The sequence below is a fragment of the Mustela nivalis genome (assembly GCF_964662115.1).
Source record: "Mustela nivalis genome assembly, chromosome: 11".
NCBI lineage: Eukaryota > Metazoa > Chordata > Mammalia > Carnivora > Mustelidae > Mustela > Mustela nivalis.
The window spans coordinates 17,288,937-17,311,579 of record NC_139030.1 but is presented as its reverse complement, the minus strand read 5'-3'; the positions used below and the strand labels follow the sequence as shown (position 1 = coordinate 17,311,579).

The following is a 22,643-nucleotide window of genomic DNA, read 5'->3' as shown; positions in this document are numbered from 1 at the left end:
TCTAAAGTAGCAAACATCATAACTAAGCCTAGCCTACTTTAAATATGTTCAAAAGCTTAAATTAGTCTGCATTTAGGTAAAATAATCTAACAGAAAGTCTGTTTTATAATAAGGTAATATGTAATTTGTTGACTACTTTCCTCAAGTAAAAAACAGAATAGTTGTATGGGTACAGTGATTGTAAGTGTATCCATTGTTTATTATGATCATGTGGCTGACTGGGAGCTGAGGCTCACCGCTGTTGCCCAGCATCACCAGATGTATCATACTGCATATTGCTATCCCAGGAAAAGATCAAAATTAAAAAATCAAAGTACAGTTTCTGAGTGCATATCACTTTTGCACCATTGTATAGTCAAAAAATTTTGAGGTGAATCATTCTAAGTTGGGAACTGCGTGTATATGATTTGTAGGTGTAGGTGGGGTTTTTTTGTTTTTGTTTTTTTTACATTCCATGTGTGTCTTTGCACTCTGTTGATGGTGTCCTGTGGTGCAGAAAAGTTACAAATTTTGATGATGTCTAGTTTATTTTTTTGTTATTGACTGCTTTTAGTATCAGATTCAAGAAATCATTGCTAAATCCAGTGTCATGAAGTTATTTGGCTATGGTATTATAAATGTAGTAGAAATGATTAAATGTTGTGGTATATCCATGTGGTTGATATGTTATAGGTAGCTAATTTTGTCTTTTGGGGAAGAGCACACTTATTTTGGTTATGTATTGACTGTTCTATATTACCTTCATTAGACTCTTCTTATAGTGTTTGTTCTGAAAGTAATTTATTGCTGAATATGCTCAGCCTAGGGGATTTGATTTTGACCAGGGATGGAATATTGATTAATCTGGTGAACTTGATAAATGGAGGTTTTCTTAAGGGAATTTCTACTATAATATGGTTTTTACTTCAAATATCTTACTGCCATATTTAGGAGATGGTATTTACACACATGAAAATAACAATATAGGCCTGTATAGTGAGTGGTTGTTGCAATAGAGTTTATTGAATTACTGATGGTTAAAATGATCAGGAAGGACTTCATGGAGGAGTCCTAAGTGGTGGGAGCATTTTGAGAGGGTGCAATGTAAGCACGGATCACATGTGATGGGGAAATTGCAAGTCATGTAGGGGAAAATGAGTAATAGGTGAAGTGTATTTTGAGCTGAATTCATGGAAGCAAATGATGGGAGACACTTAAAAAGCTTAATTGTGGGGGCACCTGGGTGGTTCAGTGGGTTAAAGCCTCTGCCTTCTGCTCAGGTCATGATCCCAGGGTCCTAGGATCAAGCCCCGCATTGGGCTCTCTGCTCAGCAGGGAGCTTGCTTCCCTTCCTTTCTCTGCCTGTCTCTCTGCCTGCTTGTGATCTCTGTTTGCCAAATAAATAAATAAAATCTTTAAAAAAAAAGTTTAATTGTGGCTTATTGTGAAGTACTGTAATATTCAGCTGAAGGAATCAGAATCATGTAAATTTTTTTTTTTTTTTATCTGTAAGGGACATTAGGAATTACTTTCAATGAATCATTTTATAGAAATGGGAACAAGTTTTGTGGGCAGTACAGCTTCATTTGAGGATTTTGAGTTAGGCAGTGATTTTTAGGGAGATTATTCTTTGTAGGGGTCATAAAATTGGAAGTAAGGTATTCTATAAGGGTATTATGTATAATGACTTGAACTGCTTGGTGACTAATGGCAAAAAAAAAAAAAAGGTGGAGAGACTAGATGAAGGAATAATTAGGTGTTAAGAGAGTAGACTTTTAGGGTGTTGTGGCTCAGACTGTTTTAGACTATCCTTTTTTGTAAGTCTTTATTGTAAATAAGACATAAGTCATTTCCATTTGTCTACTGTAGGGGCAAAGTGTACTGTTGGAAGATTTGGGAAGTTTTCATATAGAGGCAGTGATACTTGAATTTTGTAGGATGGGTAAGAGTTTAGCTGCATTCAGCATCGAAAGGGGAGCATCTCTTGTAGTTGGAACAGTGTTGGTAATGGCTTTGTGCCATGCAAATGAGTTGGTTTGTCCAGAGACTGTTAGCCATTTTATGGCTAGGGAGACTGGTGTAGTGTGTCAGGGCTGCTGGAAAAGGTGATAAAGAACCAGATATTAAGGGAGCTCTTCTGTATGCCTTGCAAAGAAGTTTTGCTTATTGATTTTTCAAACGTGAACAGTGGGGAATCTTGGAAGAGCTTTAGTCAGACCATTATCCCATTTGGACCAGTTTATGTCGTCTACCTTATTTTTAGTGATTTAGCATATTCAGCACAGTTCGTTCTTGAACTTAAGTTTTGGGACTAAAATATCCCCCAAAGAGAGTTTTTTTTCCTTCTTATATTAGGGGGAAAATTATGCAGATATTATTAGAATTCAAGAATTTCACAGCAATTTACCTATCTGTTCTTTAGCAGTGAATCTGAATATGGAATAATGTAAAATGCTGTCCCTTCTCTTTAAAGTCTAGTATTCATTAATAGGTTTTCATGCATGGCCACAGAAGTCCAGCTATCTCCTATGTAGCCCACAACATGCAGCTTATCAAAGCTCAGCTTTTATAGTTCTTAATCATCATTGTTATTATTTTCCTGTTGTAAGATTATAGGCTGAATCCACTGTGGCAAAACATTTAAAATTTACAGTTATTTTGAATAGTAATGCATTCAGATGGTATGAAAAATATTTAATAAAAAAAATCTCATCACTCCTGCCTGTCACCTACTCAGGTCCTTCCCTAGAGACAAGTGAAATTAGTGATTGCTTTATATTTTTCCAGAGATATTCTGTGCCCGTACAATCAAATTATTTTATATGTTCTTACTCCTCTCCCTTACTTTTGTACAACTATAGCATACTTAAAACATTGTTCAGTCCCTTGCTTTGTTCAATTAACAATACATTTTGGAGATTGTTCCATATTAGTCCATAAAAAGCTTCCTCAATCTTTTTTAATAGCTGCATAAAGTAACAGTATAAATTTAGCATATTTAACTAGTTTCTCACATCTTGTTTAAGTTATTTGCTGTCTTTTGCTGTTATTAGCAAGATTATAGCAAATGGTCTTATTGCATATTATTTCACATATGTATGAATATCCCTGTAGGATCTGTTTCTAGAAGTAGAATTTGTTAAAAGCTGTGGGTATAAATTTGGTACAGCTTTGGAAAGTAGGGATGCTTAAATACATTGAAGCTATAGAATTTTGTATATTTACCCACAGTGGAATTACACTTAATAACAAATGGAAATCTAAGAAATAAATTTGTAATCGCTAAGATATTAGTGAAATCCTTATAATTTCCCTTTTTGTTTTGCAGGTATACAAAGCTAGGATATGCTGGAAATACAGAACCACAGTTTATCATCCCTTCCTGTAAGTATTTTTTTAAGTCACAAATAAGCTGATTTAAAGATCTTTTTCTGTAGTAGTTAAAGTAAAAGATAATTGTTTCTGACACTGTATAAGATTTAGCTCTCTAAAAACATAATGGTTTGCGTGAAGTGTGTAAACTATCACAGACCTGTACCCCTGGAGCTAATAATATACTATATGTTTATAAAAAAATAAAATTATGAAAAAGAAAAAACAAAATCAAAACAAAAAAAAAACATGGTTTGCTGAATGTGACCTCGTTTCCAAACCTCTCACCATTCATTTTAGCTGTTTAGTTCTTTGTTTACCAAATCTACCAAATCTCTCCTTTTAAAAAGACAAAAGTAAATGAGCTGCTAATTAAATATTTTTTGCTTTGAGGATATTACTGTTAACAATGCGTGGATTTAAATATTAAGTAGTGCATCCTCCATCAAATGTATGTGAAGACTGTTCTTTGGTGTGTGGACGTGATTACCGTTTACCAGGCTTGGGCTTATTGACAACCCTGATGACATCCCTGATGACATCCCTGCATGTTTTACAAGAAGGATGACATCTCATTTTTAGAGATGTTGATTGATTTTCCATTGTTTTTGTTCTGTCCTATTAACTTCACACTGGGCTGGCCATCAACTTTTAGTAGTTAGTGGTTTTAAGAAATACTCTCACATTTGGTTTGTTAGTGTTCTTATTTGTTAGTATAGAGTATGTATCTGGTTCTTGATAGACATACTTTTGTACTTTTGACTTTCAGATAGTTCACCTTTTGTACATTATATAGGAATACCTCTGATCTACTTGTTCTACTGCTATATGAAGACTTGAATGTACAGATGAAAAAACCTCTGGAGCCATTGCTTGGTGATGCTGGCTTCTAGAGTGTCACCAAGCAATGGCTCCAGAGGTTTTTCATCTCTAAAAATGAGATGTCATCCTTCTTTTAAAACACGGACTCAGGGATGTCATCAGGGATGTCAGTAAGCCCAGGTCTGGTAAACGGTAATCACGTCCACACACCAAAGAACAGTTTTACACAGGAGTTTATGTGAATAAATATTTTTGTGTATTCTTCTTAATTTCTGAAAATAAGGAAATAGAAAAATAAACATGTAGGATAGTAGTGAAAGAAACTTAGGTTTCTATCAGTGAAGTTGAGAGCAAGGTAGGAGTTATTGGGCTTATCAAAAACTGCCAATCTTTAGTTTCAAATGGGCACTCATTGGATATGAATAGGTCAGTAGTTTTGTAATTAATGTAGCAAGGACATAATTAAACATGAAATATGAGAAATGCATTATCAAATTTGTATTTAAAAGGGAAGCTTATATATACACACATATATACATACCTATATATATAGACGCACACATATAACACACACATATAAATAATATACATAAGCATATGTAATATGCACACATATAACACACACATATAAATAATATACATAAGCATATGTAATATACACACATATTATGTATGTTATATATAATATATGTTTTACACACACACACACACACATACATACATACATACATATATTAAGGCCACCATAACAAAGTACCAAAAACTGGGTGGCTTAAAACATTCGGAACTTACAGTATGGAGGCTAGAAGTCCAAAATCAGGGTGTTGTCAGCAGGTCCTTAATCTTGCTGACAGCTCTAGGGGAGAAACCCTCCTTGCCTCTTCTAGCTTCCCATGTTTGCTGACAGTGCTTGGTATTACCTTGCTCGTGTTTGTACTACTCCAGTCACATGGCTGTCTTCTCCTTGTCTTCACATTGTCTGTCTTCTCTGTGTGACTGAGTCCAAATTCCCTTTTCTATAAGGACAGCAGTCGTAAGGGATTAGGGCCCACCCTAATAATCTCCTTTTAACTCACACGTCTCTATTTCCAAATAAGGTCACAGTTTGAGGTACTGGGGGTTTGGACTTGAGCATAACTTTTGGGAAGATAATTCAACCCATAAAATGCCAAATTTGTTATTTTATAACTTATAATCTTTCATAAGGTTTATATTGTGGTTATACATTTATTTCATGAGATTACTGATATTTTATGTTCTTAAGTGGTTGTGTTGTCTTTATTGGAGACCCATATATTGATCTTTTGAACCTTAGGATCTTATCACCATTGTTTCCAGTCTTTGTTTTCATCTCTTTGCCAAAATATGCAATTTTAGTTTTCATTGTCTGTCTTATGAGAAGTTGCAGCATGTTAAAAATCCATTTTCCTATTGAAAGAAGGTTTTTGATTTGGGGTTTTTTTCCCCACCGATTTTAATGGTGCAAGTCCAGTGTTTATAACCAGTTTAGATACAGTTGATTGCCACTGATGAGCATGGATATTTGATCTGGAAAGCTTGTTTATATGGTTCAAGGTTATTTGCATATATCTTAGTTTTTCAGGGAACTTAGAATGAGCTGTCTTGATGTCTGTGTACATTATAAATACTAGAGAAGCTTTCTAAAATTTTGAAGGAGTAAACTGGATTTAGAATGTCATTCATTCAGTATTTTCTATCCATCTTATTAGGGATAATAATTGTTATTAAATAAAAGTGTAGTATTTAAGTGCATGCAGGTAACTATTTTGAATGAATGACTGACAGATTCAGAAATTTATAACTTAATTTAAAATATGTCACAACTTTAGGTCAAAAACAGTATGCTGGATTTCTGAAATAATTTGAGGGGATTATTTTGATTTTTACCTAAATGACTTGAAATTTCCCTTTGTATATGTGATTAGAGTTTAACAGAACCCAATGCCAGTGTTATTTTTAAATTGCAAGTCTGTAATAGTGCAAATAGGAAGGCAGCTTTTTTTTTTTTTAATTCCCCTTCAGTTTTCCTATTTTCATTTAGTGTTTTTTAGTTTTTTCTTTGTGATTGTCCATCAAGTATATATATTGATTGACTTTGTAGGATTATAATTTTATTTAAATCGAAATAGAGCTTACAGAGTTTTTAAAAAATGCAGCTGAAACATTCCCACAACAGTACTTTTTTTGGGGGCTTTTTACACTTGAAGCCTTGGCTGGAAGTTGAGATTTCATTGTGTTAAATGAATTTTGTTGTCAATTTCTTAAACGACCTCTGTGCTTTAACTTTAACAGATTAAGTATGTTAGATCATGTTTTGTTTAATAATACTTTATGTTGAAAGAATCAGAAGTTAAAATTCTGTCTCATTTGAAAATAAACTTTGACATGTATAAATAACTTTTGTTATTAAGGTATTGCTATTAAGGAGTCTGCAAAAGTGGGTGATCAAGCTCAAAGGAGGGTGATGAAAGGTGTTGATGACCTAGACTTCTTCATTGGTGATGAAGCAATAGAAAAACCTACGTATGCAACAAAGGTATATTTTTATGATTTATAACAATAATATATTTTTTAAAAAATTAATTTGGGATGCCGGGGTGGCTAAGTCAGTTAAGAGTCTGCCTTTGGTTCAGGTTATGGGATCGAGTACCACATTGGACTACTTACTTGGCTGGGAACCTGCTTCTCCCTCTGCCTGCTTCTCTCCTGCTAGTGCTCACTCTCTCTCACAAATGAATAAATAAAATCATCAAAAATAATTAGTTCAGTGATTGTGCAGTCTGGAATTTTACTCAGTTACAGGCTTAATATCCTCAACTTCTTCACCGTAGAAATTTCTTTTTCCCTGTGGCTTTTCCCAGTCTCACTTTAACATTTTTTTTTTTTTTTAATCCTGGGAGGAGAATTTTCACCCAAATGAGCAGTATTTACTTTTCCATACTTGTTAGATCTTAAAGCTGTTGATGTGAATGGCTTTCTTTTGCCTCTACATTGCCACATCTAGATATATGTTAGTTTTGAATGTTGTATTTGAGGTACGTGAGAGACGTCTTACACATTGTTAGGCTGTCAAATAATGTGGCTCTTGGAGCTCTGAAATAAGACAGCTGGAGACAAATATTTGGAAGGTATCAGTTAACCTCTAGAAAGGGTGAGATTATTTAGGGGGGTGTACTTGGGAAGAGGCCCAAGATGGAGCCTGTTCAGTGTACCATTTAGGTTTGGTAGAAGACAAAAAGCCTAAGAAGGAGACTGAGAAGCTGTGGTTAGAGAGACTGCACTAGACGGGAGGGAATGTAAACAGTGTGGAATGCTGCTGCGCTATCAAGTAAGCTAGAACCCATACATTATTTATGTCTTTAGCTACAAGGATGTCATTTGTAACCTTAATAAGAATAGTTTTAGAAGAGTGAGAACTCTGAGGCTGGGTTCAGGTCGGTCGGATTGTGAGTGTTAGGCCAGGAAAAAATGACAGTAATATTCAGTGAGGTTTGGGTATGATTGGGAGGCAGAGATCGTTGCATAGACAAGTTGTGGAGTTAAGATGGAAGAGGTGTTTAAATGATAACGTGAAAGAGCCATTAGATTTCAGTAAAAGGAAAGATGTAGTTCAATCCCCAGGTCTCTGAGAAAGCTAGAGGAATGGGATCCACAGCACAGATGATCTAATTGGAATGTGGAGGGTCTCATATTATAAAAAAGTGAAATGGATAAGTACAGAATCAGTTTTATAGATTTGGTGAAGGGACGTTGACTTCTGACTTTTGGCCTCTCCTTTCCCTGTGAGATACATGGTGACATCATCTCTGCTGCCCAAGTTGTAGGGGGAGAAGGTAAAACAATGAGTGATAGGGAGAACATTTAAAATTATCATTGTGAAGAGTGAAGATGAACAGAGTAGGGAAACAAAGACTTGCGTTGCCATGCAAAGTTAGGTTCATTTGAGAATAGCAACTACGAATTCTTAATTTTAACCACATAATTAGTTATCAGCATTGTGGAAATAGGCAAGGTTAGTGAAGGATGATGCTAGGTTGGGTTTTGATAGGTGGAATGACAAAAGGAAATAAGAATACTCAAAGTGATGGAGCATAAAATCTAAACTCTATGTATGTGTTTGTGTGTCTTTGGGCAAGTTTGATGGCTAGGGAGTAATCACAAGAGCCAGTGGACTGCAAGTGTATTTGTGATCAGAAGTATAGCGGGCTGCTAGAGTGTGGTAGGGGGAGAAGAGGGTGTGGTCAGAGAGGGATGTATTTGGATTTTTAGGAATTTAGAGATGTGATAGTGATACAAAGATTGAAACAGCAAAAAGAAATCTTTGAAGGTGATGAAGTCAGTGAGTTAAGAGGCCAGAGTTTTCTGCACTGATTCTGTTCTCTTAAATACATTTTTAAGTCTTCCATATGCTACAAACCAACCAAAACAAAAAAACTTCTCTCAGTCTTTTTTCCTTTTCTTTTTCCTCAGGAGCCTTTTAGCTGTTGCTTTCTTCTTTTAAAACCAAGCCTTGGAGGCTTAGTCAGTTAAACATCTGCTTTGGTTCATGTTCACTTCATGTTCTCAGGGTCCTGAAGTTGGGTTCAGTGGGGAGTCTGCTTGAAAATCTCTTCTCCCTCTCCTGCTCCCCCTGCTCACCTGTGTGCTCTCTCTCCCTCTCTCTCAAATAAATAAAAATCTTAAAAAAAAAAAAAAAAACAAACGTACCAAACTTACTTAGTTTTAGATTCTTTGTGCTCAGATTATTATTAAGCTCTTTGTTAAAGCCCACTGTATATAATAATCTTTAACCCTTCTTGGTTTGTTTATCACAGAATTGCTCTGATGGTTCTCTTCTAATATTTAGTATATGTGCTGCTGAAGCGAGCACTTCCTAATATTTACATTATGTATTTTAATTGAACCATCTTAAAATAGGTTGGGGGAACAATGCCTTTGCTCTCTAAATAGTAAAGTATGCGTCTCCTAAGGGTGATCTACAGTATCATTAAATCACACTGAAAAATGCTGTCCTGATTTAATAATCTCCTTTTTTGGTAGTTTTATTTACTTTTGACATTAAAGGATTTCATTTGTGTTTTGTGTTTTAATAGTGGCCAATTCGCCATGGTATAGTTGAAGATTGGGACTTGATGGAAAGGTTTATGGAGCAAGTGATTTTTAAATATTTAAGGGCAGAACCAGAAGACCATTATTTTCTTTTGGTAAGTACAAATTATAATTTCACCAAGGACATTTTCGAAGAAACTTAATGAGAATGTTTTTATCACATCTGTACTCACTAGGGCATATTTTATTGTTTATTAAATTGTCCTATGTCTAAAAGACTTTGTTATAATGCTGTACTGTCTTTAAGATCGTCCAGTTCTAGTAGGGTTGTAATATGTTGAAGTACTGAGGCTTAGGCACTTAGAAAAAGTTCTTTTCATAATTAATACGTAATCTTTTTTTTTTCTTTTTTTTAAAGATTTTATTTATTTATTTGACAGACAGAGATCACAAGTAGGCAGAGAGGCAGGCAGAGAGAGAGAGGAGGAAGCAGGCTCCCCGCTGAACAGAAAGCCTCATGCGGGGCTCGATCCCAGGACTCTGGGATCATGACCTGAGCCGAAAGCAGAGGCTTTAACCCACTGAGCCACCCAGGCGCCCCAATACGTAATCTTTATGGTAGGAACAGTAAGGTTCAAAAAAAGTTGGAAATATGGCACTTTGCCTTTTTTTAATAACTGGCCTGATTATTATTTCTTTAGTAATTCTTGGCAGCAAAAATACAGTGTAATTTTTTTTTTTTAAGATTTTATTTATTTGACAGAGAGAGATCACAAGTAGACAGAGAGGCAGGCAGAGAGAGAGAGGGAAGCAGGCTCCCTGCTGAGCAGAGAGCCCGATGTGGGACTCGATCCCAGGACCCTGATATCATGACCTGAGCCGAAGGCAGTGGCTTAACCCACTGAGCCACCCAGGCGCCCAATACAGTGTAATTTTTAAACTTACTTTTACCAAAGCAGTGCATGTTTATAGCTTACAAAAATCAAATGCTCTGAGATTTAAAACAAAAAAAGTAGCACTCTTGGGGCGCCTGGTGGCTCAGTGGGTTAAGCTGCTGCCTTCGGCTCAGGTAATGCTCTCAGGGTCCTGGGATCAAGTCCCTCCTGCATCGGGCTCTCTGCTGAGCAGGGAGCCTGCTTCCCTTCCTCTCTCTCTCTCTGCCTGCCTCTCTGCCTGCTTGTGATCTCTCTCCCTCTCTCTCAAATAAATAAATAAATAAATAAATAAATCTTAAAAAAAAAACAAAAAAAAGCAGCACTCTCCTTCCTCGCCTTTCCCAGCCTTTGATTCATATCTAGAGACACACTCTTTAAATTTTTAAAGAGCTTTTTAATAGTTATCTCATAAATTTAAACATTTTCTATTTATTGTTTATTTAAATACTTCACACTACCTACTGACTTCCTAAGTGGGAAAGATGAGGGTTTTATTTTACCCTCCTTCTCTTAACATAGAATCCCTGTCTTCTCCCCCTCTTTACAATATAGTTATATGAAATCAATGTTCTATATTTTATTATAATTTGTGAATATTGTTTATGGGTAGACCATAAACATAAAGTTGAAAGACCTTTAAATACCTGCATGTACACAGCCTAGACCCAAGTATTTTATTATAATTGCTTTATGATATCTATCAGGTTATCTATCACTCCATCTTATATTTTTAATTACTTCAAAATGAGTTGCAGGTGGAGTAGTTTCACCCCTAAATACATTCGCATGTGTATCATCACTTAGAGTACATTATTTGGTTATGGTTCTTTTATATATATAAAATTCACATGCTATAAAATGTATATATCTTAACTCTGCAATTCTGTGGGTATTGATCATGCATTGGCAGATTTTCTCTGAAGGTCCAGATAGTAAATATTTTTGGCTTTGAGTGCCATCTGGTCTCTGCAGCTCTGCTGTTGTAGCAGGAAAGCAGTCTTAGATGATACCTAAATGTGTTCCAGTAAAATTGTGTTTACAAAAACAAATGGTGAGATGGGTTTGTCTTATAGAATGCATGATACAGTTTGCCCAGCTTCTGTTTTTAACAGATGCATACATCTGTGTAACCTAAACCGTTATTAAGATACAGACCATTACTATCAGCCTGGAAAGTTTTCCTCTGCCCTTTCCTGGTTAATTCCTGCCCCTGTGTCCTAGAGGCAATCACTGTTCTCATTTTTCTGGCACGGATTGGTTTGGTCTGTGTTTGAGGTTTATATAAATAGAATTGCACAAGTTACGCTCTTTGGTAAGACTTCATTCAGCATAATCTTTGAGACTCATTCACATTGTTGCATATATTGGTAATTTGTTGCTGGATCATATTCTGTTGTATGAATGTGCCTCACTTTTGTTGATGATTACCTGGGCTGTTTCTAGTTTTTGACTGTTACAAATTTGGTTATCGTGAACATTCTTATACAAGTCTTTTTGTGGACATGTTTTCATTTGTCTTACATAAATACCTATATACCGAATTGCTGTGTTGTAGGGTAGGTCCATGATTGGTTTTATAGGAAATTCTCAGAGCTCTTTCCAAGGGATTGTACCTTTGTGCACACCCACCAGCAATGTGTTAGCAATCTGGTTGCTCTATCCAGCCTTTGGTGTGTTAGTCTTTTTAAATTTAGCCATTCTGGTGGGTGTGTAAAATTTCTCATTTTGGTTTTAATTTGCATTTTCCTGATGACTAACGATGTTTAGCACTTTTTTATGTGCTTATTAGCTGTTAGTATATTTTCCTTGGGAGGTCTTCTGATTATGTTTTATTTTATATAGAACTAGTGTTTTTCTTAGAGTTTATAATTTAACTTGATTTTTTTTAGTTTGCTTAGTATGTGTCTGTCACTAAATTATCTCCAAAGTCTTGAAAAATAGTTCCAAAACTGCTTTCAATAAGTTTAAACACATCAGGTAGTTTTAGCTATTAAAGGTTTTATGTAGGCACAAAGTCTACTCCTAGTTGACCATTTTTTTAAAAAGCCTTACAGTGTTTTCTTAAATTAACAAAAAGATTTAATTTGCAATGAATTCAAGTTTTATTCATGTTTCTCTATAATTTGTGTTCTGGACATTTAAGGAGTCCTTCTTACCTCAAGGTCAAAAACATCATTCCTCTGCGTTTCTGAAGTTTGAAAATTTTGCCTTCCATTTTAGATATTTGAGAAAACAAGGATTGTCAGATCAGATTCATAAGAATCAGGCCTTACCCATTTTCAAGCTTTAATAATTTAAATGATTTAAGTAATCACGAGGCATATGGGAAACATGAAGTACAGGATTGCAAGTACAGTTTCCTTAGTCCTCTCTTGCCTCATTAGAACGTGTTTTGGCCCAGACTTAAATCTGCAGGTTTCTAAGTGAAGTATACGGTCATATAAATGGAAGAGAACTGTGTAAATATCTCCATTTTAATACTCTTAACAGTTACATCACTTAACAGTTTCCAAGAAGCATGGCATAAATTTGTAGAATCTTGGTTTATTTACTGTGGTTATAAACAGACCTGGTACATCCTGCTGAAAACATTACATAGGTGAGAATTCTGCCACTAGAAACACCGTTGTTAAGTCTCCCTGGAGGTCTGTCATTATCCTTTTTTATAAGATGATTTGACCAGGTCTCCTTTCTCCCTCTCATTCCTTTTATAAGTGTTTAATGGTGTAATGTAGAAATTTGGTTTCTCTTTTTGTGTGTGAGTGATTATATTCTTTTCATATATGCATAGGTCTGTTTGAATTCTTTATAAAATTTTTCTTTTTTTGGTCTGTCTTTGTATCTCTAAATTTAAGATTTTTAAATAAAAATTCTAACATTTTTTATTTAAAAATTGCTTAAAAGTTGTCAAAATAATCTGGTTTTGTCTGTTTGAAATGTTATTCCATTTAATAGACTGAACCTCCACTGAATACTCCAGAAAACAGGGAATATACTGCTGAAATAATGTTTGAATCCTTCAATGTTCCAGGCTTGTACATTGCTGTGCAGGTAAGAAAGTTCACAAGTCAAGATAAGCTTGACTCTTGAATTTTTATCTGGTTAATTCACTCTTAAATACATATTTTTTATGACCTCAGAGCATATCATTGTTCTCTCTTGAATCAATAATTTAGAAATCATAGTAAATAGGAGTTTGTAAAAGAGAAATGTTGAAGGAAGTAAGTTATTGATCTGTAGATAATTTAAGGCTTTTCATGGGACAGAAATAAGGGTATTAATATTTACCAAGTATTTATTTCAGGTCAAGAACTTTATATACATATTCGTTTATCCTTGAAATGTTTGTTGTGTCCTTTTTTCATTATTTTGATTCACTTACTGCTAGATATATTTGACCACTTTCTCTTTTGTGCCCCTCTGTATTCTATGTCATAAATTACTGTAATAATTTATTAATTAAATTTCATTAATATTGAGCTTACTTTCTAAATGTATCTTCATGGAATGGCTTCTCTCCCACCTCTCAGGATCACAGCTCACCTCTTACCCTGTAGCAAATGTAATGCCTAGCATATCACAAATGCTTAATAGGTATATAAACTATTGTATAGTTCTCCTAGGTAACAGTGATTATGATGTGTGATTCTGTGTTAAAATAGGAGGATGTCCTGGATAACTTTGTAGGTCCCTTTCAGCTATTACTAGAGAGGCGCTTTAACCAACTAAACCACGGCGCCCACCCCTTTCAGCTATTATATTGCAAGTAGGTGAAAGTTTAGCTCTGTTTTTAGTTATTGGACATATATCTTGTTGGAGGCTTGGATTGTATGAAATTCTGTTTTTAAAAAATGACTTAGCTGTGTTAATTTCTTAATTTGTAAACTTAAAAGAATTATACTTTATTGTCCATGCCAGTCTTTTTCATAGAAAAATATAATTTCATCAACTTTGTTTCCTGATTAACTCATGATATTTACAAGTGTATAATGGCTTTTCCTGTAGTTAACTAACTTGTTATATATTCCTAAAAGCATGTTGCAGTTAAAAATTTGGAGCTTATCTTGATATAGATACTTGTTTATAGCCATCTATGTATGGAATACATATATTTTGTTTGTATATTTCTTTATCTTACTTACACTTTGTGGTTTGTATACAGGCTAGCCCATATAAACATAATTTTAAGTCCTAGCAGTCTTAGTGCTGTGATACATGATGTTAGTCTTCCCCATTTTGGTCTGCATAAAAACATGGGAAATTTACAAATATGCCTCTAGAAGTAAATACAAGCTTGTTACATTTTTCTTAAATTGTAGGATGCGAATAATTTTATTGTGTAATGTAAATTACTTTATGTATTTTTTTTCAGAGATGACTGTAGTTGACCCTTGAACAGTACAGGTTTGAACTGCATAGGTCCACATACATGCAAATTTTTTTCAGTAGAGTACTATAAATGTTTGTCTCCCTTATGATTTTCTTAACATTTTTTTTTCTCTTATTATAAGAATACAGTATATGATATAACATACAAAATCTGTGTTAATCTTCTGTTTATGTGTTCTGGTCAACAGTAGACACTTGGTAGTTCAGTTTTTGGAGAGTCAGAAGTTATACTTGGGTTTTCGACTGTTTGTGTTGGAGGGATCAGCGCACCTAACCCTGGTGTTGCTCCAGAGTCAACTGCACATTTAAAATTGAAGTACTCCATGAAATATTTTTTTCTATTAACTCTTTGTGCTTGTTTTTATTTTCTTTCCTGTCATATTTTTTGGTCTAAGGCTGTTCTTGCCTTAGCTGCCTCTTGGACCTCAAGACAAGTAGGAGAACGGACATTGACTGGTACAGTAATAGACAGTGGAGATGGTGTCACCCATGTCATTCCAGTGGTAAGGATATTTAAAAATTACCAAATAGTCCTATCAGATAACATATCTGGCAGAGTTAAATGATACGAATTAATACTACTTTTAAAAAATTTTAAACATTTGAAAAGTTTGCACTAGTTTGGCCATTTGTTCATCTAGGGCTGTGTTTTGCTCAAGTTAATATTAAAATTCTATAAAGAAATTCCAAAATCTTTCTTCTGCTCTGTAGGTTTGTGCTATAATTAGGATATGATTTAAAAATAGTAGAAATTGTTTCTAATTCATAATTAGAAGATGTAATGGGAATGGTAGAAGATATTTTGCATTTTTTTTTTTAAGATTATATTTATTTTGTAGAGTGCGAGTGAGAGCATGAGTGGTGGTGGGGAGGAAGAGGCAAAGGGAGAGGGAGGAGCAGACTCCCTGCTCAGCAGGGAGCCTGATGCGGGGGCAAGATCCCAGGACCCTGGAATCAGGACCTGAGCAGAAGGCAGATGCTTAACCGACTATGCCACCCAGGTGCCACTATGCCTTTCTTTTCTTAAACATGGAATTCTGTCTTCTAGTTTGGATGTGTCTGTGTTACATGTATTAGCCAGTTGGTAGACTCTCTTATCCTTAATTAACAGATTTCAGTTTGGTGCATAGGTTAGCTAACAATTTGTTATAAGCATATGGCCATTAATGACTTTTGGGAATTATTTTGATTTATTTATTGTAATTAAGCTCAGTGCCCTGTGTGGGGCTTGAACTCAAGGTTCCAAGATCAAGAGTCACGTGTTCTACTGACTCAGCCAGCCACGTGCCCCTGGAAAATTTTTTTTTTTTTTTGGAATAAAAAGGTCAAGTTACAATTGTGTTTTTTATGGTTTGTATTTAGTAAAGTATATTTAAAAAAATGCATCAGATTGGATTATTTGTCAGAGATGGCATTTTTTCTGCCAAGGCCTTTGTGCTTCCAATTCTTAATGGCAAATTAAGGTTTTTTTTTTTTTTTTTTTTTTTAAAGATTTTATGTATTTATTTGACAGAGATTACAAGTAGGTAGAGAGGCAGGCAGAGAGAGAGGAGGAAGCAGGCTCTCTGCAGAGCAGAGAGCCCCATGTGGGGCTTGACCCCAGGACCCTGTCTGGGATCATGACCTGAGCCAAAGGCAGAGGCTTTAACCCACTGAGCCACCCAGGCGCCCTAGGGTATTTTTTAATTTTAGATTTTTTATTTTTCTCCATTACAGTTCTCTTTGGATCCTTTTACATCTTTTCTTTCTCTCATTCATGTTTCCATTCATGATTCCATTCTTGATTATGAGGAATATATAGTAGTTGTTTTAATGTCTTTTTCTATGAATGCTATTATCTTTGATATTTCTGTTTCTTTCTCTTGATTTTTTTTCCCAGTCAGGGGTTGCATTTTCCAACTTTCTTGCTTGTGTATAATTTTTCATTGGGTACTGTGTGTTCACATTGTTATGTCCTGGATTTGGGGACTTTTAAAGATACTTTGAGTTATTTTTCCTGGGATACAGTTAAATTACTAGGAATCAGTTGGATTCTTTCAGGGGTTCCTTTTAAACATTATTGAGCAAGTCCAGAACAATCTTTTGTCTGGTCCTACTTTGTCCCCACTCTTGAGGCACACTTCTGAGGATTCTACTCAGTGTCCTGTGTTTGAGGTCTTGTTACACTGCCTAATGGGAATGTAAACTATTCCCAGCTACAACAAGCTTTGAGGATTGTTTTGTTCCCACTTTCTAGAGGTTCTTTCTCTGGCCTTGTTGGTTTCCTAACATGAATGTGATGATTACTAGTCAGCTAAGGTTTTACTTTTCACATCTCAGAGCTCTGTGTCACTGTAGCTATTTCAGCTTTAGTAGTTTGACATGTAAGCTGTAGCAGTAGACTTGCCTGAAATCTAAATTTTGTATCCTCAACTTAATGAGACTTTCTGACTCTGCTTGGGTTCTTCCTCCCATTATTGCTGCCTAGCAACTCTTCCTAGGCAGTGAGATGGGCTGTTTATAGCACTCATCTTATTTGCTTTCCCTTCTCATTGAGAACACTGCCCTATTCTGCCTGTTTAGAGTCGGAAAACGTTTATTTTGTTTAATTTGTTCTTTTTTTTCCTTTAATGTGAGAGATTAAATCCAATCCCTAATACTCTGTCATGGCCAGATTATACTCTTTGTTAATGAAATTTAATTTTGTTACATTATTTTTTGTACTTCTGACTCCTATCCGTAAATTTATGAATTGTGTAGAATTTAATTATTTGGCATTATAATAATGCATAGAATGCCTCTGCCTTGTGAAATTGGTACCTGCTTCATTAGGAAAAATGAGTTTGTGGGTTAACGATCAGATTTCCTACAATGCTATCTAAATTGTTTACTGAAATTATTAAAGAGTTTTAAATAATTTCCTATCTGGTCTCCTATCAAAACATTTAAACTTCTGAAATTTGTCATTTCTGTGTTGTTAAGTCATTTCAGTCTTAGTTATAAACTCTTACCAGTGAACGAATAATCTAAGTTGCTGGCCATTCTTGTTCATAATATCTGTACAGTATTATAAATTATACAGTATTGTGAGGAATATGGTTGAAGAATAAAGACTAGAAGAACTCTCCTGGGATAAAGCAATACTTGGGAATATAAACACACTAACTTGAGAAATTAATCTTAGATGATTATTTAGGTTATTTTAATTTTGAAATCACTGAAAGTAAATTTGCCACTCTTTTCCCCCCCCGTATAGGCCGAAGGGTATGTGATTGGCAGCTGTATTAAGCACATTCCAATCGCAGGACGAGATATAACATATTTTATTCAGCAGTTGTTGAGAGACCGAGAAGTAGGAATCCCTCCAGAGCAATCCTTGGAAACTGCTAAGGCAGTAAAGGTAAAAAAGTAATGATGAAAGTGTAATTCAGTTAGAAATTGAAATCACATTTACAATATTAACATGAAAACTCTCAGGTGAAGAATGGTACTTAAAAAAAAAAAAGAAAACTTTTTACTTAGCCAGTTATAAATTAATACCCTTAATTATATATATGTTTTCTCTTTATTTCTTGTAAGAAGATTTTGCGGGATGATCAGCTCTGTGCCTTGTTGTCTCCACATTTCACATTTGAGTCAAGAACATTTGTACCAGCTGACTTCAGCATACATTTTTGTGATTATTCCCCATAGTAAAAATAATTAGTTTGTTTCATAGTTCTTGTATCTCAGTTTTTTCACTGAATTCTTTATTTTTTATTTTTTTTAAGGTTTCGATTATTTATTTGACAGACAAAGATCCCAAGTAGGCAGAGAGGCAGGCAGAGAGAGGAGGAAGCAGGCTTCCCGCGGAGCAGAGAGCCCACCCAATTGGAAAGCAGAGGCTTTAACCCACTGAGCCATCCGGGCGCCCCTGAGTTCTTTATTTTAATCCTAACAATTTTCTGTTGAAAAATTTTTTTTTGATGTAATTGTTTCATTTCACTAGAATAGAGGTGGTGTTTGGCTCACGTGATACAGCAAATAAAAGAAAAACGTGAAGACTATTTAAGGTGTTTTAATTTGTATGTTATATAAGTCTTTGTTAGATCAGTCTTTTATGTAAACTGTCAAAATACTTAGAATCACTTTTTAAATTTATCATTTGCCAACATACCTACAAAAATTTTAGTGGGTTTCTCATATGTTTTCAGTATGTGAAAGCAAAAATCCCGCAGCAAAAATAACTTTAAGGAATTTACTGCTTCCTAGTAGTAAGGGAATTATCAAATGGCTGCCAAAACTAACCCAAAGGATGGCATCAAAATTAAATATGTGAAAAATTAACATGAATACTGCTTCAGCATCTTTGGGAAGCCTGTGGGGTTTAAAAAATAACAAAAGCACCAAGGATTAAAATCTATTTTAGAGAATACTGATGCTCAGTCTGAATGTATTTTAAGAATTATAATTTCCATGTAATTCCTACTTTTGATGTTGGAAAAAGAAGACCTACAATAACATCAAATTGTTCTTTGTTTTCCAAATTCTTTCCTTATATGTCTGTATATTATTAGTACTAGTATTTGCATCTATTGTGGATTAGAATTCTTCATGAACAAAAATATATGAAGTGTGTGTTTTTCTTTTAAAAAAAATGAAATGTGGATTCAGGAGTCCATAAATTGTAAATAGAATGTTACAACTCACAACATTTTTGAATTGCATTTTTAATGAAAACTTTTACTTAGGACTTAATCAGATATGTGGCAATTTGGCATTGTAGGTGATACAGTCAAAAAGAATAGTTTTTGTTTTCAGCCTTTTTTCTTTTGCTCATTTACTTAGATCGTATTCAGGTTTGTTCCAGGAAGGTGTTAAGGATTAAGGGTCTATATTAATTTGTGGGTTATATCAACTTTTACTTATTCTCTAGTTCTGTATTTATTTTATGTTTTCTCCTCTTCATAACGCAGACTCCATTAATTATTGGAACTGCATAAAAAGTTGAATGACAATAATGAATGTTTTCATAAAATAACCTTGAGATAGTAGAGGTTGTCTCTTCAGTTGATCAAGTATTATTCAGTATGTATGAAGCTAGGAATTATGTATAAGAAATGAGAGATGAGTTATTTGTACTAAACATAAATTAATGTCCTAACATGAAATTATCTTCAGCTTAATTTCTTAATTTTATTTTCCAAAGATATTTGTTCATTTGATTCTGGTTTGCCAAAAATATGTCATCCTTTTCTACTGTTCCTAAAATGAGGAAATAATTACTCATTTCTTTGTTTTCCTAGGAGCGCTATAGTTATGTCTGCCCAGATTTAGTAAAAGAATTTAACAAGTATGACACAGATGGATCAAAGTGGATTAAACAATATACTGGAATCAATGCTATCTCAAAGAAAGAATTTTCTATTGATGTTGGTTATGAGAGATTCTTGGGACCTGAAATCTTTTTTCATCCAGAGGTAAGTTTTTTTTTTCCCCCCCCTCAGATAGGATTGTTTTGAGAAATTCAGGGAGGAGTTAATCTCAGAAACTTTTCCTATACTAAAATGCTATTGTGAGTTATTTATTTATTTATTTATTTATTAAGATTTTATTTATTTATTTGACAGACAGAGATCACAAGTAGGCAGAGAGGCAGGCAGAGAGAGAGGAGGAAGCAGGCTCCCTGCTGAGCAGAGAGCCCGATGCAGGACTCGATCCCAGGACACTGAGATCATGACCTGAGCCGAAGGCAGAGGCTTTAACCCACTGAGCCACCCAGGTGCCCTATTGTGAGTTATTTTCAAGAGGAATAGTTTCCTATGTTGAAATAGGCTAAACAAGTTACTATTATTTGTATATTTAAGAGTCTCATGCTCTACCGACTGAGCTAGCCAGGCACCTTATTTTTTGTATATTTAGAAAACTAAAACTTGTCTTTTTAATATTTGTGGCTTATGTGGGATCATGAAAAGAGGGAAGCCCCTAAAATTTATGACCATTTAAATAAAGTATTTTGGAAAAGTTCTAGAACTACCAGTGCCCCATATAAAATAACCATTAAACCAAGAACTGTTAGTCGACTATCATTACAAAATATTTATTAGCAAAATAGTTTTCTGTCTCTATGAAAATGTTAGCAACATGGAGGTTTTATTAAGTAAATAAAAGGTGTGTTTTTAATATGAAAAATTATTCTGGTAACTTAATAGAAGAAAGTTGTTAATAGAATTACATTAAATGCCAAGTGTGCTTACTTGGCATTAAAAAGTTATTTTTTAATATTGTTTATCCATTTAGCAAATAGTGAATATAATTTTCATGGTCTCAGTTGAAGTATGGAATATTTAAAGATGAAAAAGTATTTTCTGTTGCTCTTACTGAGCTCAGAGTAAGGAAGATGATATCTAAACAGGCATAGTTTCAATAAATGCATGGATTTGGGGAGGGCATAGAAACAAAGAGCATCTAAGTCTGCTGGGGAGAACTAAGGAAGCTTCTTATGAGCTGAGACTTCAAGGGTGAATACATATTTGTCAGGCAAGTATGTTAGGGAAGTATCTTTCTGGCAGAAGAGATAGGTTGGGTAGAAGTTGGGATAGGAGATTGCTAGGTAATAAAATTATAAAGGAAGGGATTGGAAGGAGATGGGCCCAGATGGGTGTTTATGAGGGACTAATATGCTATAGAAAGGAGTTCTGGATTCTGTGTAGAGATCTTCAGTGCAAATGACACAGATTAGAAAGATCACTCTGATAGCACTGGTTTGGATGGATTTGAAATAGGGGTGTGAATTGTGTTGGAAACAGGTAAGTTTATTACAGTTTTCCAGATGAAGGTTAAGTAATTTCAGGCCAATAAGATTGAGAAAGGATAAGAAAAAGCAATAGAATCAACGTGACTTACTGATTACTTAGATGTGAGGGGAGTAAACATGAGAAATCTGTGATTCCCATGTGTGTAACTTGAACAGCTGGATGTGAAGGAGATATGGGCAGGGATCAGAGATCATGATGAATTGGCATATAGCCGTAAATTGGGAGCAAAGGAGGGAGCGAGCACCTGGGATAAGGCATTGTGGTCAGACAAGTATATGGGTGTTTTAAGGCTTAGACAGCACGTTTTCTTTGCAGTCTTTAAAATAAAAATTCATAAAAGGATGTATGTACATAGTTTTAAAAGTTTTAAAAGAACACTGACAGGCTTAAATAAAAATAGCAGCTCCTCATCCTCCACCCCTACTCTCACTCTTTATATGTTCCGCAGAGCATTCACTAGCTCTCACTTAGCCCGCACTCTTGGCAATTACCTGCACATCTCCAAATATTTGTCCTCTTATTTCTTGACATAGCAACATAAGTAATTTGTCTACCACCTTCCTTTTAGGTTAGTTGGTATTTCCTTAGACCCTCTTCCTTCAGCTTGTCTGTATGTTATGTTACAGTTATTAGCTAAATCAGTAGTTTTACAGTATATAAATATTATTATACCTGTTAATATTTTTTGCTTTTGAGGCAAAATTGTAATGTAAATTTTTCTCTTAAAATTGAGCTGCTCCTAAATTTTTACTTCATTTCTTCATTTGTGTCATTTTTTTCTCTGTTCATTTGTTTCATTTATTCATTGAGGTTGTATAATTAACTGTAATCTGAAGGGATCTTGGGGGTCTATTTCTATATAGAGAAATTTAACAGTTTTTTTGTAAAACCTTGTTTTACTTTTTTTCTTTGTGGTTTCTTATCGTTTGAGTTTTGGGTACTTCCAAGGTTCTCCAGGGTGAATGAATTGACTTCTTAGCAGTATGCCCTCTGGAGGCACTTAGGATGTAACATTCCTTTTTTTCTTCCAAACAGAATTGAAGTATTTCATTCATGTTTACTCACCTTCTCTTTTCATCCTTGGGCATTTTTCCTTTCTTGTAATTTTCTCTGTCGTGTTAGTAGTGATTTAAGAAGATCAAAAGATAACTGTGTAGCTGGCAGTCAGGTCATATTTTCTTTTGGGGTCATGTATATGTGAACTGCTGAAGTTGAACGTATTAAAGGTCACAGGTTAAGGAACATCAGTTGTATTTGAAATACTGGGGAGACGTACTAAACCTCCATGTGGAGGACAGGA

At 34.7% G+C, this 22,643-nt stretch overlaps 1 protein-coding gene across 1 annotated transcript in view; it reads left to right on the top strand.

Annotated features, from left to right (window-relative positions):
• The window catches only part of ACTR3 (actin related protein 3), a 59,574-nt gene that overhangs the window by 23,055 nt on the left and 13,876 nt on the right, over positions 1 to 22,643 (top strand). Inside the window, exons 2-8 of the mRNA XM_082689268.1 lie at positions 3,308 to 3,363; positions 6,606 to 6,730; positions 9,288 to 9,398; positions 13,134 to 13,229; positions 14,963 to 15,070; positions 17,803 to 17,946; positions 19,832 to 20,005. Coding sequence (XP_082545394.1) covers positions 3,308 to 3,363; positions 6,606 to 6,730; positions 9,288 to 9,398; positions 13,134 to 13,229; positions 14,963 to 15,070; positions 17,803 to 17,946; positions 19,832 to 20,005 — 814 coding nt within the window. The remainder of the gene's footprint in view (positions 1 to 3,307; positions 3,364 to 6,605; positions 6,731 to 9,287; positions 9,399 to 13,133; positions 13,230 to 14,962; positions 15,071 to 17,802; positions 17,947 to 19,831; positions 20,006 to 22,643) is intronic.